Source organism: Notamacropus eugenii, chromosome 1 (genome assembly GCF_028372415.1).
Source record: "Notamacropus eugenii isolate mMacEug1 chromosome 1, mMacEug1.pri_v2, whole genome shotgun sequence".
In the NCBI taxonomy this organism is placed as follows: Eukaryota; Metazoa; Chordata; class Mammalia; order Diprotodontia; family Macropodidae; genus Notamacropus; species Notamacropus eugenii.
In genome coordinates, this window is record NC_092872.1 from 462,216,251 (window position 1) to 462,240,420 (window position 24,170).

General features: G+C 34.4%; 1 protein-coding gene across 4 annotated transcripts in view; it reads left to right on the forward strand.

Annotated features, from left to right (window-relative positions):
* PHKB (phosphorylase kinase regulatory subunit beta) overlaps positions 1 to 24,170 on the forward strand; it is a 248,296-nt gene that overhangs the window by 115,615 nt on the left and 108,511 nt on the right. For all 4 annotated transcript variants that reach the window (XM_072632135.1, XM_072632137.1, XM_072632134.1 and 1 more), the window contains 3 exons: positions 19,851 to 19,946; positions 21,963 to 22,160; positions 23,144 to 23,201. In XM_072632135.1, coding sequence (XP_072488236.1) covers positions 19,851 to 19,946; positions 21,963 to 22,160; positions 23,144 to 23,201 — 352 coding nt within the window. The remainder of the gene's footprint in view (positions 1 to 19,850; positions 19,947 to 21,962; positions 22,161 to 23,143; positions 23,202 to 24,170) is intronic.

Sequence of the window (24,170 nt, forward strand, 5' to 3'; positions counted from 1 at the left end):
CTATGTATTCGTCCAGTCACATCATTTTTACTTTTTACTTGTTACTTTTTATATATTGTTGTATTAGATTTTACATTTTTGTCATTAATTTAAAAAAATTGTGTTTTTATCTCTCTCTTTCTTCCTAGCTAAGTTATAATTCTGTCTTACATTATGTCAATACATATAGTAGTCTTGTGATATATGTGACTTTGTAGAAAGACTGTCAGATTTCGCGTCACACTTGGACATGCACTCTAAACTAGACTCTGCTGCTTATTATTTGTGACCTTGAATGAGTTCTTTATTTTCCCTCCATGGGCCTCAGTTAGCTCATCTGTATAATTAGGTATTTGCACTAAATGACCTCTGAGGTCTCTCTCATCTCCATTTCTATGATCTTATGAACGTTTGTTTAACCTCCACCATCTCAAGTAGCAAAACTTAAAATTTAGTGATAAATTAATTGTTAACAGCCAGTCCCGTTCCTGCCTCTTTCATTTACTACTTGTCAGTTTTAAAGGGGATGAAAAATAGCATTCTTGCTGAGAAAATATTTTATCAAATGAGCTAAAATGCAAGAGTGAACAAGGGTGAATGAAAATTATGTCAATTCAATGATTTTAATATTTAGATCTCAAGACTAGTACCTCTTGATCTTGAAAGCTCAATCACTGTGATTGATTCATTCAGGGTGTTTTAGTTTCCAGGTTGAATGCTCTAAAAAGTAACAGAATTAGGATGAGATTCAGAAGCCAATATTCAGGTGGCATGAAATACAGAATACCTCCCTCCCCCAATGTCTTTTTGCTCTCTTTAAATGTGTGAGGCCACTATATTTTCATTTAATTTGCTATATTTATAGCATATGCCACTTTTGCAAATATAAGGGGAAAAAAAGTGTTAACTATGACTCCTGACCAAAGGCATTGACAGTACTTCATCTGGATGATTACACCTTTTCATGTTTTTACCAAGCCAATTGCAATTATTTAAAGTTATATAAAAATTTTAGTTATTTTCTTAGTATCATTCTGAGTGTGAGATGAAGCCCGAGAGTTGTTTTAATTGGCATTTCCATTTTTTTTAGTGATTTGGAGTATTCTTTCAAGTGTTTTTTAATAGTTTGTGTTTCTTCTTTTGAGAAACATTTATGTCTTTTGATCACTCATCCACTGGGAAATGGTTTTTGCTCTTCAAGATTTATTCTAGTTGTCTCTAATTCTTGGATATCCAGTACTTATTAGAGATAGTAGAAATATTTTCCCAATTGGCTTTTCCTCTCTGTTCTATTCATTTTCTTCATGCAGAAGCTTTTCCATTTTATATAATCAAAATAAGATATTTTATCTTTTATTATGACACTAAATTCAAAAATGAAAGATATTATCACTTTTAATATATAGACACAGACCTACTATGAGCATTGAATAGCTCTCTAGTTTATTTCCTTGAAGGAGTGTTTTATAATTGAATTTATACCAATTGTATATTGGTAATATTGATTGTAATTATTTAAAACAATTGTTTTCTTGACACGTTTTAAGTTTTTCTGTTAAAAATTTCGTAGTTTTAGCCAACATATTGTAAGTGCAATTTTCTCTATATTTTTAACCAAATATTTTTTCTACAGATAGACAAAAACCTAACTGTAGTTTGTGGTCACATTTTAAAAGCTAGGTTCCGTAAAACATTCCTTTTATCATGAACCTATCAATTAAAATTTTGTAAGCCCAAATTCACTTTTTTTGGTGCATTCTTTTCACTTTTTTACGAAGTGATAAATATTTTTAATTTGTTATCTTGTAGTTTCAGAACTCTGACAATCTTGAAATTGAATAAGTACTTTAGTTGCCATCTGATCCAGCTTCTATCTGATGAGGCAGGATCACATAGATTTAGAATCAGGAGGAAGGACAGGTTCAAATTCTACTTCTGTTATTTAGTTCTTCTGGGTCCTTTCAGTTTCCAGAGGGCAGCTAGGTGGCATAGTGGACAAAGACCCAGGCGTGGAGTCAGGAAGATTCTCCTTCCTGAATTCAAATCTGGTTTCAGACTCCTTCTAGCTGTATGGCCGTAGACAAGACACAAACCTATTTGCCTCAGTTTCCTCATCTGTAAAATGAACTGGAGAAGGAAATAGCAAACCACTCCAGTATCTTTGCTGAGAAAACCCCAAATGTGGTCACAGTAAGTCAGACATGACTGAAAAACTAAACAACAAAAACAGAAAAATTATTTACCCCTTCAGTTTCCTTCTCTGTAAGACAGGAATAAAAATATAGTACCTTCCTCACAGGAATATTGTTATAAAGCTAAAAAAGAGATAATATATGAAAAATACTTTGCAAAATGTAAAACACATTAAAAATGTTTTTATGTGGCCTGAAGTGCCTTCACTATCCTTGTTTTCTCTTTAGATGTTTTCCAGTTTAATTTTTGTCCTTTTTAATACTCCAAATGTAGTCTTAACAGGATAGAATATTGTAAAGATTATCTAGTTCTTTGTGAAAACTCTTTTAAAAAAATACATTTTCTTCAATCATCTAAAATCCACTGTTTCAGCCTCCCAGTCTTCTCTTTCCCTCACCTCCAATTGCAAAGAACAACAGCAACAAAATCACTGAAACAAATGTATGTTAAAGGAAAGCAAATTTCTCCATTGGTCATATGTCATTTACTTATTTTGAGCTTACAGTTTCAGAACCCCAAGATATTTCCTATTCAAAAGGTTTTCTAGACATATCGCTCCCTTCTTTATTTGTGAAGTCAAGATTTTAAACAGACATAAGAATTTACATTTATCTTTATTAAATTTATCTAATTAGATTTAGTCCATTGCTTTAACCTGCTCAGATATTTTTGGTTCCCAACTCTATCAATTTGCATGTTATTCATTAGTGAGTTAAGCATTCTGACTACAGACTTTCTTCCAAGTTTACGTAGAGCCCATTAATATTTTGGGGATCTGACCATTAAATCAAACTTGAATCCTCTAGTACATAATAATCACTCAACAATTGCTTGCTCACTGACTCCTAAATATATTATCATCAAGTTTATTTCCCTCCATCTTGTCCAAAAGAACAATATGAAAATTTTGTTAAATATTCCACTAAAATTTAGAAAAACTGTCTGTAGCATTTGCTTGATACATTCTAGTGAGTATCTCAAAAAAGAATAAGATTATTCTGTTACAGTCCTTTCTTGGTAAAGCCTTGTAGATTCATTTCCAGTTCTTTTCTAGATGTTCACTACCCTGGTATATATACATTACAGAAATCTAAGTATCAAAATCACACTCACTGGTCTATAGTTGGCCATTTCATTCTCTTCTCTCTCTCTCTTTTTTTTTAAATCAAGTTAGCATTTACCCTTCTTTTGTCCTGATTTTCTCTCATTTTCAATGACTTTTCAGAGACTACTGACAATGGTTCAATATCTGTATTTGCCAGTTCTCACAGTACTTTAGTTCATACAGGTGACTTGAATTCATTAAGGGCAGCAATATGATCTCTTGCTAACTCCCTATTGATCTTAAATTTCTATCCATATTCTATCCATTCCTATTCAACCGTTTGCAGACCAAAGATCTTTCTTCTTGTCCGAGAAAACAGAAGCAAAATCCCCTGTTGTCCCTTGTCCTTATACCAACTCCTCCCTCCTCAGAACAAGTTAGATTTGCAGATGAATGCTATCAAACATTTATAGAACAATTAATTCCAATATTACATAATTTGCTTGAAAAAGCAAGGAAAGAAATGATCCTATGAAATTTCTTCTCTTAGACAAATATGGTCCTATTCATTTAACCACAGAGAGCTATAGCAGAGAAAGAAAATTATAGGCAATATGTCTAATGAATATGGATGCAAAAATATTGAATAAAATACTAGCAAAGATGTTACAGCAAAATTGAAAAACAAAAGCACATACTGTAACCAGATTGGGTTTATACCAGGTATTCATGTTTGGTTCAATATTAGGAAAACAATAAAGATAATAGAGAACATTAATTACAAAGACAAAAAAATTATGAAGTTGTATTATTAGTTACAGGAAATGCTTTTGACAAAAATCTAACACACATTACATTAAAATCACTAATGAGTATAGGAATAAGTAGATCTTTCCTTTATTTGGTAAATAGTATTTATTAAAATCAAGAGTCAGCATTCTTTGTAATGCACAGACCTTTCCAGAAAGTTATTGGATAAAGTAAGAATTTCTACCATCTCCACTATTATTTCATATACTTCTGGAAATGCTAACTATAGCAATAAGACAAGAAAAAGCAACTGAGAGAGTAAGCATTGGCAAAGAGGAAGCAAAATTATAGCTCTTGGCAAATGATATTATGGTGTACTTAAAGAACTCTAGAGATCCAGCTAATATAAATTGAAACAATTTATAACTTGTGTAAAGTAGCAGGTTATGAAACAAACTTACAGAACTATCAATTTTCTCATATTTTCCAGTAATATCAGCAAAAAGAAATAGAAAAAATTCCATTCAAAATAACTGTTGAATATTTGAAATATATTCAGAAACTCATTGGAACTATATGACTAGAACTATACAAAACACTTCCAGAAATAAAGGAAAGCTTAAATAAGTAGAGAAATTAATTGCTCATATTTTAACAGTAGCAACATAATAGAGATAACAACCCTACCTAAATAATGTATAGATTCAGAACCATACTATGAAAAACTCCGAAATAATTGCTTAGAAAAAACAACACTAATTTGGAGAAACAGAGGGCCAAGAATGTTAAATGAAATAATGAAAAAAAGGGAAGAAGACCTTGTAGCATCTGATGTCACACGATATTATTAAGCAATAATCATCAAAACTTTTTTTTAGTGGTTAAAATAAACAGAAAAGTTGAAAAGGTAACAGATTTTAGATACACAATCTGTCAACAAATATTAATTTTTCCACTTAACAGCAGCATTTTATTTTTTGCAGTTTTGTATGATAATTTTCAACATTCATTTTTATAAGATTCTGAGTTGCAAATTTTTTCTCCCTTCCTTCCCTTCCCCTTCTCTAAGATGACAGACAATCTAATGTATGTTATACATGTACAAATGTATTAAACATATTTTCACATTAGTCATTCAACATCTATTTATTACATGCTCACTATGTGCCAGGTACTGTGCTAAGCACTGGAAATAGAAAGGTAAAGAACAACCCCCATTTTTTTTATTTTTTATTTATTTAGTTTAAGTTTTCAACATTCATTTCCATAAAATTTTGAGTTCCAAATTTTCTCCCCATCTCTCCCCTACCCCCACCCCAAAATGCTGAGCATTCTCATTACCCCTTCTACCAATCTGTCCTCCCTTCTAACACCCCTCCCTTCCCTTATCCCCATCTTCTCTTTTGTCCTGTAGGGCATGATAAATTTCTGTACTCCATTACCTATATTTCATATTTCCCAGTTGTATGAAAAGATAATTCTCAACATTTGTTCCAAAAACTTTGAGTTCCAACTTCTCTTCCTTCCTCCCTCCCCTCCCATTCCCACTGAGAAAGCAAGCAATTCAATATAGGCTATATAAGTGTAGTTTTGCAAATGACTTCCATAACAGTCATGTTGTGTAAGACTAACATTATTTCCCTCCATCCTATCCTACCCCCCATTCTTCTATTCTTTCTTTTGACCTTGTCCCTCCCCAAGAGTGTTTACTTCTAATTGCTCCCTCCTCCCATTTGCCCTCCCTTCCATCATCTCCCCCACCCTGCTTATCCCCTTCTCCCCTACTTTCCTGTATTGTAAGAAAGGTTTTCATACCAAATTGAGTGTTCATGTTATTCCTTCCTTGAGCCAAATGTGATGAGAATAAGCTTCACTTTTTCCCTCTCACCTCCCCCCTTCTTTCCTGCACTGAAAACGCTTTTTCTTGCTTCTTTTATGAGAGAGAATTTGCCCCATTCCATTTCTCCCTTTCTCCTCCCAAAATATTCCTCTCTCACCCCTTAATTTTATTTTTTAGATATGATCCCTTCCTATTCAGCTCACCCTGTGCTCACTTGCTCTCTCTCTCTCTCTCTCTCTGTATGTGTGTGTGTGTGTGTGTGTGTGTGTGTGTGTGTGTGTGTGTGTATAATCCCACCAACTACCCACATACTGAGAGAAGTTTCAAGAGTTACAAATATTATCTTTCCATGTAGGAATGTAAACAGTTCAACTTTAGTTGAACTTATGATTTCTTTTTCCTGTTTACCTTTTCATGCTTCTCTTGATTCTTGTGTTTGAAAGCTATGATGTGATGTTTTGTTTTACATTTTCCCAGTCAGTACTGATTTAGAGCACTTTTGTATGACTATAGATTGCTTTAGTTTCTTCCTCTGAGAACTGCCTGTTCATATCCTTTGACCATTTATCAATTGGGGAATGACTTGTATTCTTGTAAATTTAACTCAGTTCTCTCTATATTTTAGAAATGAGGCCTTTATCATATATACTAATTGTAAAACTTCTTTCTGTTTTCTACTTCCTTCCTAATGTTGGTTGCATTTTGTTTGTTTGTGCAAAACCTTTACAATTTAATGTAATCAAAACTATCCATTTTGTATTTCATAATGTTCTCTGTCTGTTGTTTGGTCATAAATCTCTCTATTCTCCATAAATATGAGAAATAAACTATCCCTTGCTTCTCTAATTTGTTTATGTTATCAGCCTTTATATGCAGATCATTTACCCATTTGGACTTTAGTCTGGTGTACAGTGTCAGGCATTTATCTGTGCCCAGTTTCTGCCACACTATTATCCAGTTTTCCCACCAGTTTTTGTCAAACAGTGAATTCTTGTTCCAGAAGCTCTGGTCCTTGGGTTTATCAAACAGTTGACTGTTATAATCATTGACTACTCTGTCTTGTATACCTAACCTATTCCACTGATCTACCCCTCTATTTCTTAGCCAGTACCAAGTGGTTTTGGTGATTGCTGCTTTATAATACAATTTTAGATCTGGTATGGCTAGGTCACCTTCCCTATCATTTCCTTTCATTAATTCTCTTGATATTCTGCACCTTATGAATTTTGATATTATTTTTTTCTAGCTGTGGGAAATAATTTTTTGGTAGTCTGATTGGTGTGGCACTGAACAAGTAAATTAATTTGTGTAGAATTGTCTTTTTCATTATATTAGCTTGGCCTACCCACAAGCACCATTATGTAGATCTGACTCTATTCGTGCGAAAAATGCTTTGTGTTTTGTAATTGTGTTCATACAGTCCTTGGGTTTATTTTGGCAGGTAGACTCCCAAATATTTTATAGTGTCTCCTATAACTTTAAATGGGATTTCTCTTGCTATCTCTTGTTGTTCACTTTGTTAGTGATATATAGAAATGCTGATGATTTATATGGGTTTATTTTCCAGCCTGCAACTTTACCAAAGTTGTTTATTATTTTAAGTAGTTTTTTACTTGATTGTCTGGGATTCTCTAAGTATACCATCATATCATCTTCAAAGTGTGATAAATTTTCTCTTTGCCTATTCTAATTCCTTCAATTTCTTTTTCATCTCTTATTGCGAAAGCTAACATTTCTAGTACCATACTGAATAATAGTGGTGATAATGGACATCCTTGTTTCACCTTTGATTTTGTTGTAAATGCATCTAGCTTGTCCCCATTACATATAATGCTTCCTGATGGTTTTAGGCAGATGCTACTCATTATTTCAGGGAAGACTCCATTTATTCTGAAGCTCTCCAGTGTTTTCAGTAGAAATGGGTATTGTATTTTGTTCAAAAGCTTTTTCTGCATTTATTGAGATAAATCATATGGTTTCTGTTAGTTTTGTTCTTGATATGATCAATAATGCTGATAGTTTTCCTAATATTGAACCAGCCCTACACTCCTGGTATGAGTCCCACCTGATCATAGTATATTATTCTCATGATAAGTAGCTATAATGTTTTTGCTAATATCTTATTTAAAATTTTTACATCTATATTCATTAGGGAAATTGGCCTATATTTTTCTTTTTCTGTTTTGGCTCTTCCCAGTTTAGGTATCAGAGCTATATTTATATCATAAAAAAAATTTGGTAGGACTCCTTCTTTGCCAATTTTCTCAAATAGTCTATATAGTACTGGAATTAACTGTTCTTTAAATGTTTAATACAATTCACTTGTAAATCAGTCTGGCCCTGAAGATTTTTTCCTAGGGCTTCTTCATTGATGGCTTCTTCAATTCTTTTTCTGAGATGGGATTATTTAAGTATTTTACTTCCTCTTCTTTTAATCTGGGCAGTTTATGTTTTTTAAAAATACATTCCCCACACTTAGAGAGCTCCCAGTGTAATTAGAAAAGCAACATGCAAACAGATAGGTATAACAAGATATGTACATTGTAAACTGAAGATAATCATCTGAGGGAAGACACTAGCATTAAGGAGGATTTGGAAAGTCTCTTGTAAAAGATAATGTTTTAACTGTCACATGAAGGAAGTCAAGGACAGGAAGAAACAAAGGTATAGTTGGAGAGAAGTCCAGGCATTGGGGACAGCCAGTGAAAATCAAGTTGGAAGATGGAGTGTCTTGTTCAGGGGAGGAGACCAAGGATACAGTGTCACTGTTCATTGCATGGTAAGGGGGTGGGATCAAACCTATGCTTAATTAAGATAAATTTAATCGCTGAGTGGAGGATGAACTAGAGTGGAGAGAAACTTGAGGTGGGGAAATTAATCAGAAGGGTATTGCAACAAGGAATGAGGTGATGAGGGCTTCGATCACGGGGGTTGGCAATGTCAAAGGAGAGAACAGGATTGTACACAGCAAATTTTAACAAAAAATAAAATTGGCAAAAACTTGGCAACCAGTTGGATATGGATTATGAGAAAGAATGAGACCCAGAAGCAATCAATGTAACATGATATTTTATAAGCACAGTACTACCAACTCCTGGTAAGAACTCACTATTAAATTAAAAACTTTTAGAAAAATTGGAAAGCAGAACTTCAACTTAGACCAACATTGCATTCCATATGCTACAATATCTTACAAATGAATAAATGACTTAAAAATGAAAGGTCATATAAGTAAAATAGAAGAGAAAGAGGAGATATTTTTCACAAAAATGACCAAACCAGAAACAAGAAGAATCACAGTTTTTGTGGTAGCAAAATCAATGCATTTATAAATTAGAAGGGAAGCAGTTACCCAGGGAAAACTCTTTGTAGAAAATTTCTCTGGTAAGGATCTGATATTTAAAATATGTAGAAAATTAATATAAATATGTAAGAAAAAGAGGCATTCCATAATAAATCAGTGGTTAAAGGATATGATGAGGTAGTTCTCATAGGAAGAAATGTTATCAACAGTCAATATGGTTAAAATGTTCCAAATCACTTATAATAAGAGAAATACAAATTAAAATATCTTTGTGGTTCTACTTCATACCCTTCAGATTGGTAAAGATGTCAAATGGGAAAGTTACAGTTCTTAGAGGGGGCTTGAAAGGAACGGCATATAATAGACCAACCATTCTGAAAAGCAATTTGAAACAAATCCCCCAAAGCTACTGAACTCTATGTCCTCTTCTACCTAGAGATAGCATTACTATAAATCCCCAAAAGAAACAAGAACCATGCATGTAAAAAACTAAACTTTCCCCCAAGCACTAAAAACACACAGAATTCAGTTGTACCTCCTCTGCCCTTTTCCCAAGGCTGCAGGAAACCAAAAGGCTCTTGGTTTCTCTGGATAGGAATGCAGTGTTTTTACTACAATAGTTTTTAGCTAGAGAATAAAAAAAAATGGGAAATGGGGCAAGATGTCAAAGTATTTCCATAATCTAAGGCCTGCCTAGAGAAAATGTTCAGCCATTTAGTTGGGACCAGTTATGTCCTTCCCAGGTATCTCTTAGATGAGAAACTGAGATGAAATGTGAATTATCAAGTATGGAAGGAAGCTGAGAAAGTTTTAATATACAGCCCCAAGGGAAAATACTGTCAAAGGGGAAGGAATCAGAAAGTGAGCAGTTGGGTAAAATAACCAATTTAAAAAAAAAAACAACTATCCTGAAATTACAAATATTTCAGGAGACAAAAAAAAACAAGGTTAAAGACCTTAAGTCAAAGCAGATAAGCCAATAAGAAAGATGCTAATAGTAAAAAGCAATGTGGCCTCCATCTCTATGGCCTCCAGATAAGATAAACAAGTTCAGACATCTATGCATAAATATTACAAGACAAAAGAAAATGAATCAACATTTGATGAATCAGAGACCCTGTGGATCCCCAAGAAACAGTGAAACAAGATGTTCCTGAATGATTTAAAAGAGAAATAAGAATTATGAAAGTAGAATTTATGACCAGTACAGCAAAATAATTGAAATAATAGAAAAATATGAATACATGATGGCAAGTATCAGCAAAGGAATAAAAGAGAGGCTACCTAATTGGGAATGAAAATCTGGAGAAGTAGATGACAACCTGGAAAAAGAGAAGCAAAAGCAATAACACTGAAAAAAATATGTTCTCTATTTGAACAAAACCTATTGTTCTTAAACACAATATGCCCAGTGATAACTTAAGGATTGTAGCAGAAAATGACAAGTTAAAAAACCTTAATCCACAAATACCTTAATCCACGAAATAATACAAAGAAACTTTCCAGAACTTCTGAAAACAGAAAAAAATTGCCAATCAAAGAATCCACAGATTTCTCTCAGAAAAACAACATACAAACCTTGTGCTACAAATTCCAAGACACATAACAGTTAAATTTAATGATTCCAACGAAAAACAACAAATCATATAAGCATCCAGGAAAAAAGACTCTCAAATATAAAGGAAAGGAAATGTGAATAATGCAAGACTATTCTGCACCTACCATAAACCACAGGAGGTGTTGAGATAATGTTTCCCAAAGAGTGAAGGAGCTCAAGATGCAGCCCAGGGTGACATGTTGTACAAACCTGAGCTGAAACATTAAACAAAAAACATAGAAATTCAGTTTAAAAATATTCAGAACATTCCTAGAAAGAGAACCAGATCTAAACAAATTATTTACTTTTCAAACACAGGTTGCCCAGTTTTTGATTTACATTAAAGGGACAAGGATAGTTCAATATTAGGAAATCAATCAGCATAATTATTTTTAAAACATAAAAATCACAGATTATCTCAATCTATTTGGAAAAGTCTCTGGTAAAGTACAATATTCATTTGTCCTAAAAAGCTCTACAAAGTATAAGAATAGAGGGACATTTTTATTATCATAAAAGTATCTATATTTAACCAAAAGCAAGCATCATACACCAAGGGATGCTGTAGTAATTTTCTTAATAAATGCAGCAGTGAAGCAAGGATGTCCTCACTCCCTGTCATTAAAAAAAATAGTTCTAGGAAAAGAAATGAGCAGGAAGAAAATAAACCTGTATGTAGCACCTACTATGTGCCAAGTACTGCGCTGCACGCTTTTACAGATATTCTCTCATTTGGTCCTCACAACATCCCTATGAAATAGGTGTTATTATTTTCTTCATTTTACAGTTGAGGAGACTGAGGCAAACAGAGTAAGTAACTTGCTCCAGATCATACAACTAATGATTGTCTAAGACCACATTTAAACTTGGGTTTTCTTGACTCCAAACGCCACCCTCTTTCTACTGTTCCATCAAGTGCTTCCAGTTCTAAAAATGTTAACAATTTTAATGAGAAGAGATAGAAAGGAGAGGAATAATCTGCATTTTGATATAATATAATCATTTATTTGAAAAACTTAAGAAATAAGCAAAGATGTTCATTGAAATGATAGTTTCCACGTAGTTGCAGACTACAAAATGACAAAATAAACTCTAAAAATCAATGACATTTCTACACATCAATAACAGATTGCAAGAGGCAAGTGATAGGAAACGAAATACCATTCCAAATAGCTACAAAATGCATGAAATATCTGGAGATCAGCCTACCAGAGCACCCAAAATACTTTCATTGATTCAATTATAAGTGCTTAAAGAAATGAAAAACACCTTAAACAGCTGAAGGAATATTCAGTGGTCATGACTAAGCTGTGCATAAATAGTAAAAATGGCAATTCTGTTAAATTTAGTGTACGTTTTTAATACCATACCTGATTATCAAAGAGATACTTTATAGAGTGATGTCAAATTCAAATAGAAAATGATCCCTGCTAATATATTGACTTAGAAAAACTGCAAATTAATGTTATTTGTGTGGTATTGCATTTTTATTTATTTTCTTAAACCTTTACCAGTTACCTTTTAATTTGCAAAGTTCAGGCTGCACCCTAGAGTTTTGGAGTGTGGAGTTTGACATGTCTGCTTTGTAGGGCTCTGTAAAATAATTTAAATTTTTTAATCCAAATTTCATTTGGAAGAAATACAATATATGTAGAAATAATGAAAAGAAATGAAAGGAGAATTGCATTTCCAGAGGTCAAACTGTGTTATAAAGCAGAAGATACCAAAGCTATGTGGTATTGGTTAAAAAAAGAGAGGTAAATCAACAGAACAAGCTAGACAAGACAGAATCAGTAGAACAATGGAAGTCAGTCACAGTGGGCAGAGGTTCAAAAAACTGAAAAGCAAATATGTAGGAAAGAACTCCCTCTTTGATAAAAACTGCAAGAAAAAATAGAAAACAATGTAGCAAAATTTAGGCTTAGACTGACACCATACACAGTGCATTCTAAATCGATACATGACCTTAATATTAAAGATCATACCATTAAAAATTAGGAGAGAAATAAATCATATACCTTTCTTTTTTAAAAACCATTATTTATTTAGTAATTTTAAACATTGAGTTTTTAAGATTTTGAGTTCCAAATTTCCTCTTTCTCTTGAGCCCCTCTCCTCCCCACAGAGAGCAAGCAATATGATATCAAAGATTTTTCACATCTATGATAGATGTATTTTTAACCAAACAAAGGATAGAGGCAATTACAGAAGATAAGATAGATAACTGTAATTACATGGAACTGAAAAGATGCTTTACAAACAAAATTTATGAATCTAAGATATGGAAGGAAGTGATTGAAATGAGTAAAAAAAACTATCAAATTTCTCTGATAAGCATTTTGTATCCTTTCCACAGTAGTGATCAAGGAGTATGAAGAAACAGTTCTCAAAAAAAGTAGACACTATCAGCAAACATGTCTCAAAAAACAAAAGAATCAGAAACTATTAAGAAACCCAGGAAAGGATGCTTCAAATCACTAGTAATAAGAAAAATTAAAATCAAAACAACCCTGAGATTTCACCTCAGAACCTGCAAATTGGCAAAGACAAGAAATGATTAGAATCGTCAATACTCTGAGAAGATAGTCACATTAGTTCATTTGCTGGTAGAACTATGAATTAGTACAACCATTTGGAAAGCATTTTGGAATGATTCAGATAAAGTGATTAAAATATCCATACTCTTTGACCCAGAGATTGCATTACTAGATTTATACCTCAAGGAAGCCATTGATAGAAGCAAGTTCTCATATACACCAAAATATTTATAGCGTCTTTTTTTGTGATAGCAAAGAATTGGAAGCAAAGTAAGTAGCCATTAACTGGGGAACGATTAAATAAATAGTGGTACGTGAATATGATGGAATATGACTATCATGTGAAAATGATAAAAGCAATCAGCACAGAGAAGCACAGAATAATCTATACGACCTAATACAGGGTGAAGTAATCAAAAATAATAAAACAATATGTGCAATGACTACAATGTAAATGGAAAGAATAATTATAAAAAAAGTTAATGTTTCAAAATTACAACAAACAACATGGATTGGTATCTACATGAAAAGAGACCCTTACTCTTCATGTTTACACAGGTGACATGTCCATAAGCATGACACACTAAATATTTTCAGACATTTTTGATGTATTGATGAGTTTTTCTTTTCCTCTTTTATTTTATCTTTAAAATATTCTTTATTTTATGAGATAGCTTTCTACATGAAGGCAGGAGAGTGATTCTGGGGGAAATTATGATAATGTTTAAAAAATCAAAAAAATTTTAAAAAACAGATTTTTTGAAAGAAATACACAGAAATAAGTAGAAGGAAATTCATACAGACAAGCAGGCAGCTTTGATATTACTGTGATAAATATACAGAAAACTATATAATAGAGAATCATCTTTTCTTATGCTCTTTTCCTTTTCTGTTCTTTGTACAAGAAAATATTTTTATTTTTAAATGACATTTTAAGAATTCAAAAAAGAAAGAAACTTGTTTTCCTAAACTAAGACAACTTTTCTCCCCTTTCCTATTCCCAAGTTCTGAGATGGAGTGATCATTTTCTTCCAATCTTTCTGTCATTCCTACCTTAGTAACAAATTCTTCCTTGTTATTGAGAATAGAATTTCTTTTATTTGGTCCCTCCATTTGGAGGATTAAATCAGCTGGCATAGCAAGAAATTATTAGTTACCCTGCTTTGGGCAGAGAGAGTTCAAACAGATGTGTAGGTAATTGGAGTAATGTATCATGATCTGTGCCAAGATTGTACAATTATCTTCTGTCCAGGTGGTTTGTAGTATACTTCAAGGACAGAATTCCTTCTGTTTCTGCCTCCATTGATCTTAACTTAAGTGCTCTTCACCATGTTTTTTCTTTCTGGTTCCTGGATTTCTTAATAGAATCATATCTTCTTAATACACAATGCTGTTCTTCCACCTTATGTCAGGATCACTCAGGTCTGAAGTCACTCCCATTTGGTCAGCTTCAGTGAGTCCGATTTGCCTCCAGGATCAAATAAAACCTGCTCTTCCATTTAAAATCCTTTATAATCCAACTCTAACTTATCTTCCTAAATTGATTTGACATTACTATTCCCCAACCTTCTTTGTTCTCACCAAATTGTCATATATACAGTTCCTCAAACACAGCACACTATGTCTCACCCCCATGCCTTTGCCAAAGTTATCTCCCATGCCTGGAATTCTTTCCTTTTGCAATTCTTCCTCTTGGAATCTTTATCTTCTTTTGATATTTAGCTCATATACAACCTCCTACAGGCTTTTTATTATCCCATCTTGTCCTTTTTCCTTCCCCTCTCAATTTAGTTTGTATTGTTTATATTAAATATATGTTTATCTGTCCACATGGTGTTTACTGCTAGTAATGTGTAAGCCTTCTAGAGACACAGTGATTTTTTATTTTTGTTTTGTATTCCTGGAACCCAGCATGATGTCTGGCATGTACTGTGTGCTTTAAAAAAAATTTTTTTTTTAAACATTGAATTGAAATTATTGACTAGAATTGTCATCCATAAATTTGAAGCAATAAGTTTTATTGTTAGTTCCCCTTTTTGGACTTTTTCTTCTGTGAATTTCTGGGCTTCTCTTCTGTTATTTTGCCTACATCATAACTAATCTTTGTAGTATCTAGCTTGATGGATATATTGAATCACTTTTCTCTTTCTCCCTTTCTTTTCTATTTAAAACTCCGATTAAATTTGCTGCCTTGCCAAGAGCAAGAAATAGAGAATTTTAGACTTGGATGTGACCTTAGAGTTAATTTTTAGTCTATTCTGTACATGAACAATAATCCTCACTACAATGCATCTTATAACTGGCCATCCAGCCTTTATTTGAAGACCTCTTGTGAAGGATATCCCATGAGGCCAATTCACTCCATCCTTGGGTAGTTGTTATTGCCAAGAACTGCTTCCTTACATAGAACCCATATTTGTCTCTTTGCAATTTCCACTCAGAGCTAGATTTTCTTTCTTGGGTCAAACAGAACAATTCTGATCCTTCCTTATTACAGCTTATACATGTTTGAATATAACTATCTCACTAAAGTCACTATGCCACATGCCCCTGGTCCCTTCAGCCCAACCCCTTATGACATAAGCTTGATTTCTTTCAACATCCTTGTTGCTTTTTTCTGAAAATTCTCTAGATATCACTATTCCCCAAATGTGGCATGGAGAAAGAGGGAGAAGAAAGAGGGGAAGAAGGGAATAAGTACTTATTATTTGCCTGCTATGTACCAGGCATTCTACTAAACTTTTTACAGCTATTTCATTTGATCTTTTAAACAGATTATTTTGGATATGGTCTGGCCAGGGTAGAGTTCAAAAGGACCATCATCTCCCTAGCCCTAGTTCCTATTACTTTTTTAAAGATTCACTTTTAACCTTATTTTCACATCAGTACATTGTCTCTCCAGTTCTCTCCCTCTCCTATTGAGACAAGAAAAATAAAACCGTTTTGTAAACCTATAACCAGGAAAAAAAATCCTACATTGGCCATGTCCAAAAAAAAAAAAAATCTGTCTCATTACGCACACTGAGGTATGTAATATGTTTCATCATGAGTCCTCTGAAGTTGTGTTTGGACCCTGTGTTGGTCATAGTTCCTAAGTTTTTCAAAATTGTTCATATTTACAATAATAATATTATAAAGTAAATTGTTTACTTGTTTCTGGTCACTTTGCTCTGCATCTGTTCATACAAGTCAACATAGATTTCTCTGAAACCATTGCCTTTGTTATTTTTATAGTAAAGTAGTTTTTCATTAAAATTTTAGTTATGATTTGTTCAGTCATTCCATGATTGATGGGTACCTCCTCAGTTTCCAGGTCTTTACAACCCAGAAAAGAACTGCAATGGATATTTTTGTACATGTCAGTCCTCTTTCTTTTCCATTCCTTTCTTTTTTTTTTTATTTTATATTATATTAATTTATTTATTTAACTTTTAACATTTATTTTAACAAAATTTTGGGTTCCAAATTTTCTCCCCTTTTGTCCCCTCCCCCCCAAACACCAAGCATTCTAATTGCCCCTATGACCAATCTGCTCTCTCTTCTATCATCCCTCTCTACCCTTGTCTCCATCTTCTCTTTTGTCCTGTAGGGCCAGATAACTTTCTGTACCCCTTTACCTGTATTTCTTATTTCCTAGTGGCAAGAACATTACTCGACAGTTGGTCCTAACACTTTGAGTTCCAACTTCTTTACCTCCCTCCCTCTCCACCCCTTCCCTTTGGAAGACAAGCAATTCAATATAGGCCAAATCTGTGTAGTTTTGCAAATGACTTCCATAATAGTTGTGTTGTATAAGACTAACTATATTTCCCTCTATCCTATCCTGTCCCCCATTACTTCTATTCTCTTTTGATCCTGTCCCTCCCCATGAGTGTCGACCTCAAATTGCTCCCTCCTCCCCATATCCCCCCATCCATCATCCCCCCCACCCTGCTTATCCCCTTATCCCCCACTTTCCTGTATTGTAAGATAGGTTTTCATACCAAAATGAGTGTGCATTTTATTCCTTCCTTTAGTGGAATGTGATGACAGTAAGCTTCATGTTTTTCTCTCACCTCCTCTCTTTATCCCTCCACTAATAAGTCTTTTGCTTGCTTCTTTTATGAGAGATAATTTGCCCCATTCCATTTCTCCCTTTCTCCTCCCAATATATTTCTCTCTCACTGCTTGATTTCATTTTTTTAAGATATGATCCCATCCTCTTCAATTCACTCTGTGCACTCTGTCTCTATGTGTGTGTGTGTGTGTGTGTGCATGTGTGCATGTGTAATCCCACCCAGTACCCAGATACTGAAAAGTTTCAAGAGTTACAAATATTGTCTTTCCATGTAGGAATGTAAACAGTTCAACTTTAGTAAGTCCTTTATGACTTCTCGTTGCTGTTCACCTTTTCATGCTTCTCTTCATTCTTGTGTTTGAAAGTCAAATTTTCTTTTCAGCTCTGGTCTTTTCATCAAGAATGCTTGAAAGTCCTCTATTTCATTGAAAGACGAATTTTTCCTCTGAAGTATTATACTCAGTTTTGCTGGGTAGGTGATTCTTGGTTTTAGTCCTAGTTCCTTTGACTTCTGGAATATCCTATTCCATGCCCTTCGATCCCTTAATGTAGAAGCTGCTGGATCTTGTGTTACCTTGATTGTATTTCCACAATACTTGAATTGTTTCTTTCTAGCTGCTTGCAATATTTTCTCCTTGACCTGGGAACTCTGGAATTTGGCCACAATGTTCCTAGGAGTTTCTCTTTTTGGATCTTTTTCAGGCAGTGTTCTGTGGATTCCTTGAATATTTATTTTTCCCTCTGGTTCTAGAATCTCAGGGCAGTTTTCCTTGATAATTTCATGAAAGATGAAAGATCTAGGCTCTTTTTTTGATCATGGCTTTCAGGTAGTCCCATAATTTTTAAATTGTCTCTCCTGGATCTATTTTCCAGGTCTGTTGTTTTTCCAATGAGATATTTCACATTATCTTCCATTTTTTCATTCTTTTGGTTTTGTTTTGTGATTTCTTGGTTTCTCATAAAGTCATTAGCCTCCATCTGTTCCATTCTAATTTTGAAAGAACTATTTTCTTCAGTGAGCTTTTGAATCTCCTTTTCCATTTGGCTAATTCTGCTTTTGAAAGCATTCTTCTCCTCATTGGCTTTTTGAACCTCTTTTGCCAATTGAGTTAGCCTATTTTTCAAGGTGTTATTTTCTTCAGCATTTTTTGGGTCTCCTTTAGCAGGGTGCTGACCTGCTGTTCATGCTTTGACTGCATGTCTCTCATTTCTCTTCCCAGTTTTTCCTCCACCTCTCTAACTTGATTTTCAAAATCCTTTTTGAGCTCTTCCATGGCCTGAGCCCATTGAGTGGGCTGGGATAAAGAAGCCTTGACTTCTGTGTCTTTGCCCGATGGTAAGCATTGTTCTTCCTCATCAGAAAGGAAGGGAGGAAATGCCTGATCACCAAGAAAGTAACCTTCTATAGTCTTATTTCTTTTCCCTTTTCTGGGCATTTTCCCTGCCAGTGACTTGACCTCTGGATATTCGCCTCGCACCCACCTCACCTCCTGATCCTCCCAGCCAGAGCTTGGGGTCTGAGATTCAAATGCTGCTTCCAGCCTCAGGGCTTTTGGTGGGGGCAGGGCTGCTATTCAGTGTGAGATTAAGTTCAGGTACTCATGTCAGGGCAGGGCTGCCTCTCAGGCTCAGTTCCCTCAGGGGGTTTATGCAGAGACCTTCAACAATGGATCCTGGCTCCTGCCTGCTTTGGGAGCCCCTGTCTGCTCCCACCTCCGCTTCTGCCTCCCAAGGGGGCCTGAGTTATGGGGGCACCCTACTCCCCTCTCGACCCGCCAAAGAGACCCTCTCATCGACCCCAGTCACCTGTGGGTGGAGGGACCCGCGCGGCTGCTGGAGACTCTCCCTGAAGCCTGCTCGGATCTGCTCCTCTCAGTGCCGTGGCCGTGGCAGGGCTGTACTTGGCTCCCAGTCCGTGGCGCAAAGGACCTTTTGCGAGAGGTTTGCAGGTCCCTCTGGAACAGAAATCTCCTTCGCTCCAATGTTCTGTGGCCTCTGGTCCTGCAGAATTAGCAGTGAGTTGCTATTTACAGATGTTCTATGGGTTGTGGGTTCGGAGCTATGTGTATGTGCGTCTTTCTACTCTGCCCCCATTCCTTTCTTAATAAAACCTAATTTTGCATTAACCTTTTGTAACTGGCTCATATTAACATAACTGTCATTAAGCCCCTCAGATATTTTTCCATCAATCTACTGTCTATCTTATATCACTCATTAAGTAGTTACATACTTCATTACTTTTTGAATTTACATTTAAAACTACAGTCCAGACTTGGTGCCACTTTACATACTGTGAAGAGTTAATTAATGTATTGGTTTGCTTTCCTGAACTGCTTTTTTTGATCTGTTTTTATTTTTGCTTTTTTATTTTTTGTTTTACAAATGACTCTCTGGGTAAAAGAAAGGGACCGGAATATATTAGGAAATAAAGGTGATATAAAAGGGAAAGATCAGTAAATGTTTTTTAAAAGATAGCAGTCACTTATTGCAATTCTAAAATTTTTCCTAACTGTTTCTCTGTGATTAAGACGTTAATCTTCTCTTCTAGGGATGTTCTTGGTCTGTTATATTTGTGGATCTTGATGCCCATAATCGAAACAGACAGACTCTGTGTTCACTGCTGCCAAGAGAATCCAGATCTCATGTGAGTAACTTACAGAATATTTTAAGAACATACTAAGAATTTTTTCACGTTGTATTTTTCAGTTTTAGCATCCATTTCTTAAAACTGTCAGCTTTGCCCAGAATAGGCTCTCTTCTTTCATTTAAATATCATTCTAGAAACTATGGATACAAGGCTAATTCTCTTACCCTGAAAACCATTTTTACACTTTCCCACACCCTCTTATCTCTTGATAGGTTAATGCACATATTTGACATTTAGTTTTAGAAGAACCAGACCTGTCAATTGATACAAAAATTATGTTTTAATTTTATTCTTGTTGTTAATTTGTTTTGCTTGTATATGATTCTTTGTGACCCCATTTGAGGTTTTCTTGACAGAGATAATGGAGTGGATCTGGGGCTTGCCTAGGGCCACACAGCTAGTAAGTTTCTGCAGCCAGATTTGAACTCAGTAAGTTTGATCTTCCTGACTGTAGAACTAGCATGCTGTATCCATTGTGCCACTTACCTGCCCCTATTATAATTTTACTTTACAATAAAATTTTAAATCTCGTTTCTGTTTATTGAAAAGAAATAAATGACATACAGTATACAGCTTTTATTTATGATAGCAACAGAGATATAGACGGCTTCAGATTTAGTGGCCTCTTTTGGATTTTACTGTAGCATAAGGATGAAACTAGAACTTTTCCCCTTTCCTTTTTCCCTCCACCAAAGTCATCCCTTAATGCTTCATTTTGCTGTAGAGGTGTCGCCTATTCTTGAAGATTGTGCCTGCAGAGTGCATGGTCTAGCTGGGCCTACTGAACTGAAAAAGCTTCAAATATATATCTAATAACTGAGAATATATATCTTATGGGAGACCTGGCCTAACCCAGCTCATGGAACCTCATCACCGGCTTGCCATGTTTTCACACACAGTAACATAGTCATAGACCAAATACAAAGATTAGAAGGACTATCCATACAAGCAAAATCACAGAGCCTTTAAGCATTGAAATAATAGTTCATATCTAAATCTTTTATTACCCAGTGTTTACTTATGTCTATATATGTACATACATATATATTACATGGATATTATACAGAATGTCTCAGAAGTCTCATTACAGATTCAGGCTATTAAAGATTAAAATAAACTATTAAAGACTTAAATTATACTAAGACTTTCAGGAAACCCTGTGTAAGCCAGAATTTGTATTTCTTTGTGACAAAGGAAAGTAATTTCACCCCCTTTGTTTAATTAATCATTTATCTCACTTGACTCATTGCTTAACCCTTGCCCCCTTCTCAGACACACTCATGTCATGTAGTAATAACTGATTATATTGACTCATTTGAGGTTTCTCTAAGTTCTCTTTGTCATTAAGGCATAACTTTGGGGGGAGGGCATAGCTACAGCTTCTTTTCCAGAACTGTTGGACCTCCTCATCACTTTATTCACGGCTATTATGGCTCCTTATATCCGTCTAACATTTATTATTTTTCGTGATTTGTCATCTTTGACGATCTAATCAGAGTGAGGTGAAACTTCAGACTTGTTTTCATTTGAATTCACTTCTATTTGATACATTCTCTCATGGCTTTTGAGAGTTTCCATTTATTCTTTTGATAATTGCTTCATATCCTTTTTTCTCTGTTAGAGCATTTTTTAACTTACATATTTTTATGTATTCCCTTACATATTTAATCTATTTATCTCTTGGATGTAAAATAGTTATTAGAGATGTTTATGGAGAAGACTTACCCTACACACAATCAACAGCCTCTCCATTCTAGTAACACCGATTATTTCCGCACAAAAGCTTTTGAACTTTATGTAATTGAAATCATGTAACCGTCTTTGATGATAGCTTCTTGCACTTGTTTGCTTAATAATTCTCATTCCAGCTATAGTTATTCATGGCACCTGTCTATTTTTCTCTCATTTTTATAATAACATGTAACTCCTATATTAGTCTGGCATGATGTTCTTTGCTGAAACATAGCATCAGTCTAAGGATGTCCTTCCTTTCCCCTCCCCCTGTTTCCTCAGAATACCGATGCTGCCCTTCTCCCCTGCATCAGTTACCCTGCTTTCGCCCTTGATGATGATGTTCTCTACAATCAGACACTGGACAAAATTGTTAGAAAATTAAAAGGAAAGTATGGATTCAAGCGTTTCTTAAGAGATGGATACAGAACTTCACTAGAAGATCCAAATCGACGCTATTATAAGCCAGCTGAAATTAAGGTACTCTAATATGCTGTGTAATTGATATGCCCTACAGGCCCATACTTGACTTCTTATATCTTCGGGAGAATTGGTCCTTTTTTCCCCTTTACTTTCTTTTCCCCACAGAAATTTGTCCTATGATAAATACTAGTTTGGAGTAGAACTTCCAATATTTTAAGAGATTGTAATGTTGCCAAATTAGTCCTGCATCATCTCTTCCTCTATGGTTAATTATACATCTCCCTTTTAAGTATAATGCCTTGAATATATTTAATTTTGTATCCTTTCCTTGAGGTAAAAAGCATACATATGTGCATCTTCTCTGTTCCTTACCTAATAGGATTTAGACCTTTAAAATTCTATGCTAGGTAAATCATATTTTTCCTACTGACCCTCACTATCCTAGTTTCAGAAGACTGAATCTCCTGAAAAAAGAAACAGTATGGAGACTTGAGAGTGAGGGATGGTCAAGAGTTTGCTTTAGTAGCCTTTAAAGTGATTGAGTACTTTCTTTTTTCCCTCATCAGTGCAGATGGTAAATTGAGAAAATGTTCAAGTGAAATTTCATCTTCCTGATTTGTTTAGTAATAAAATTACCACTTTGGGGAAAAATCAGTATGCATTGAGTTTTGCAGAAAAAGTAGACAAGTTATTTATCATTTTATTTAATTTCATAGCTGGCTACAGTTTGACTGTATTAAAAGAAATTTTAGTGTATGCTTTTTTGATTTTTAATATTTATCTGTTAAATTTTCCATTTGTCTCTTAACCTTTTCAATATTTCAGTTTCAAATATTTCTGATGCCAGTTTAAATGCCCTTATTTTTATCTTTGAACTTACAAGAAATCTGATTGTAAAAAAAAGTGCCTTTGCTAAAATTGGTCCAATAGAATTGATTGATGATTGAATATGTATTTATGTGCATGACAAATAATATTTTACCATATACAATCATGTTGGAAGATTCCAGCAATTGAAACAGTGAATTATTCTTTTTTAGCTCTTTGACGGCATTGAATGTGAATTTCCCATTTTTTTCCTTTACATGATGATTGATGGTAAGTAATTATTTTTAATATTTAGCATATATAATTCACCTGTAGGAAAAGACCTTTTGGTCCTAACAAAATCATGCTAACTCTAAGATATCTTATGCTCAACAGCATAATACTTTTTAATCTTGCTGTTATTGATAGAGTTTGCTTTTATATCACCTTTACTTCTGAATATATCCCTTTAGTTCCTCTATCTGGTGAATAATGACTTAAAGATGAAAAATGAAAAGGATGAGGAGGGAAAAGCAGTTCAGCTGAATCTACCATGTCTGACAGTATATGCAATATTCCACACCTGTAGTGCCCCATGCCTACAAAGACTGGAGAAAGATGTTTTCTCAACTCCTACCTAGTGCCATGTTTTGTTCTTGATACTTTAAAAAATGTTTTAGTGACTATTTTTTAACCTATCACTTGCCAATGACCTCCACCCAGTAGAAGCCTACCTTGTAATGGAGAGTTAGGTAAAGTATATTTAAGGGAAACCAATTGATGTATGAAGTAGATCTGACAACACATTAATCATTCCACATCTGTAGCTCACTACATTTCTACCCAGTGGAACTACTGGTAATGGGGAAGACTTTTTTTTCTTGTACCTGTTGAGGCTGAAGGCTATAAGATAACTATGCTTTGATATTATTTATATAGAGTGGAGAATTTCTTGACAATGGAAATAATACTAAATATAATCCTATGCTATTGTTAATCTTTGCCAAAATCATGATCTCCTAGATCTTGAGCTGGAAGAAATCATAGAAGCTATCTGATACAACCCTTTTATTTTGTGGTTGAAGGAACTGAAGCCTAGGAAATTAAGCAGTTTGGTCAAGGTCAATAACTTGTAGCCAGCCTGAAAGATATATTACAAAATACAGAGAAAACTATCTGGGCACTGAAATAACGTACATGTTGCATATGCAATTCCTGGTCAAACAATACGTGGATGATCCCTTTTAACACTTTTTCATT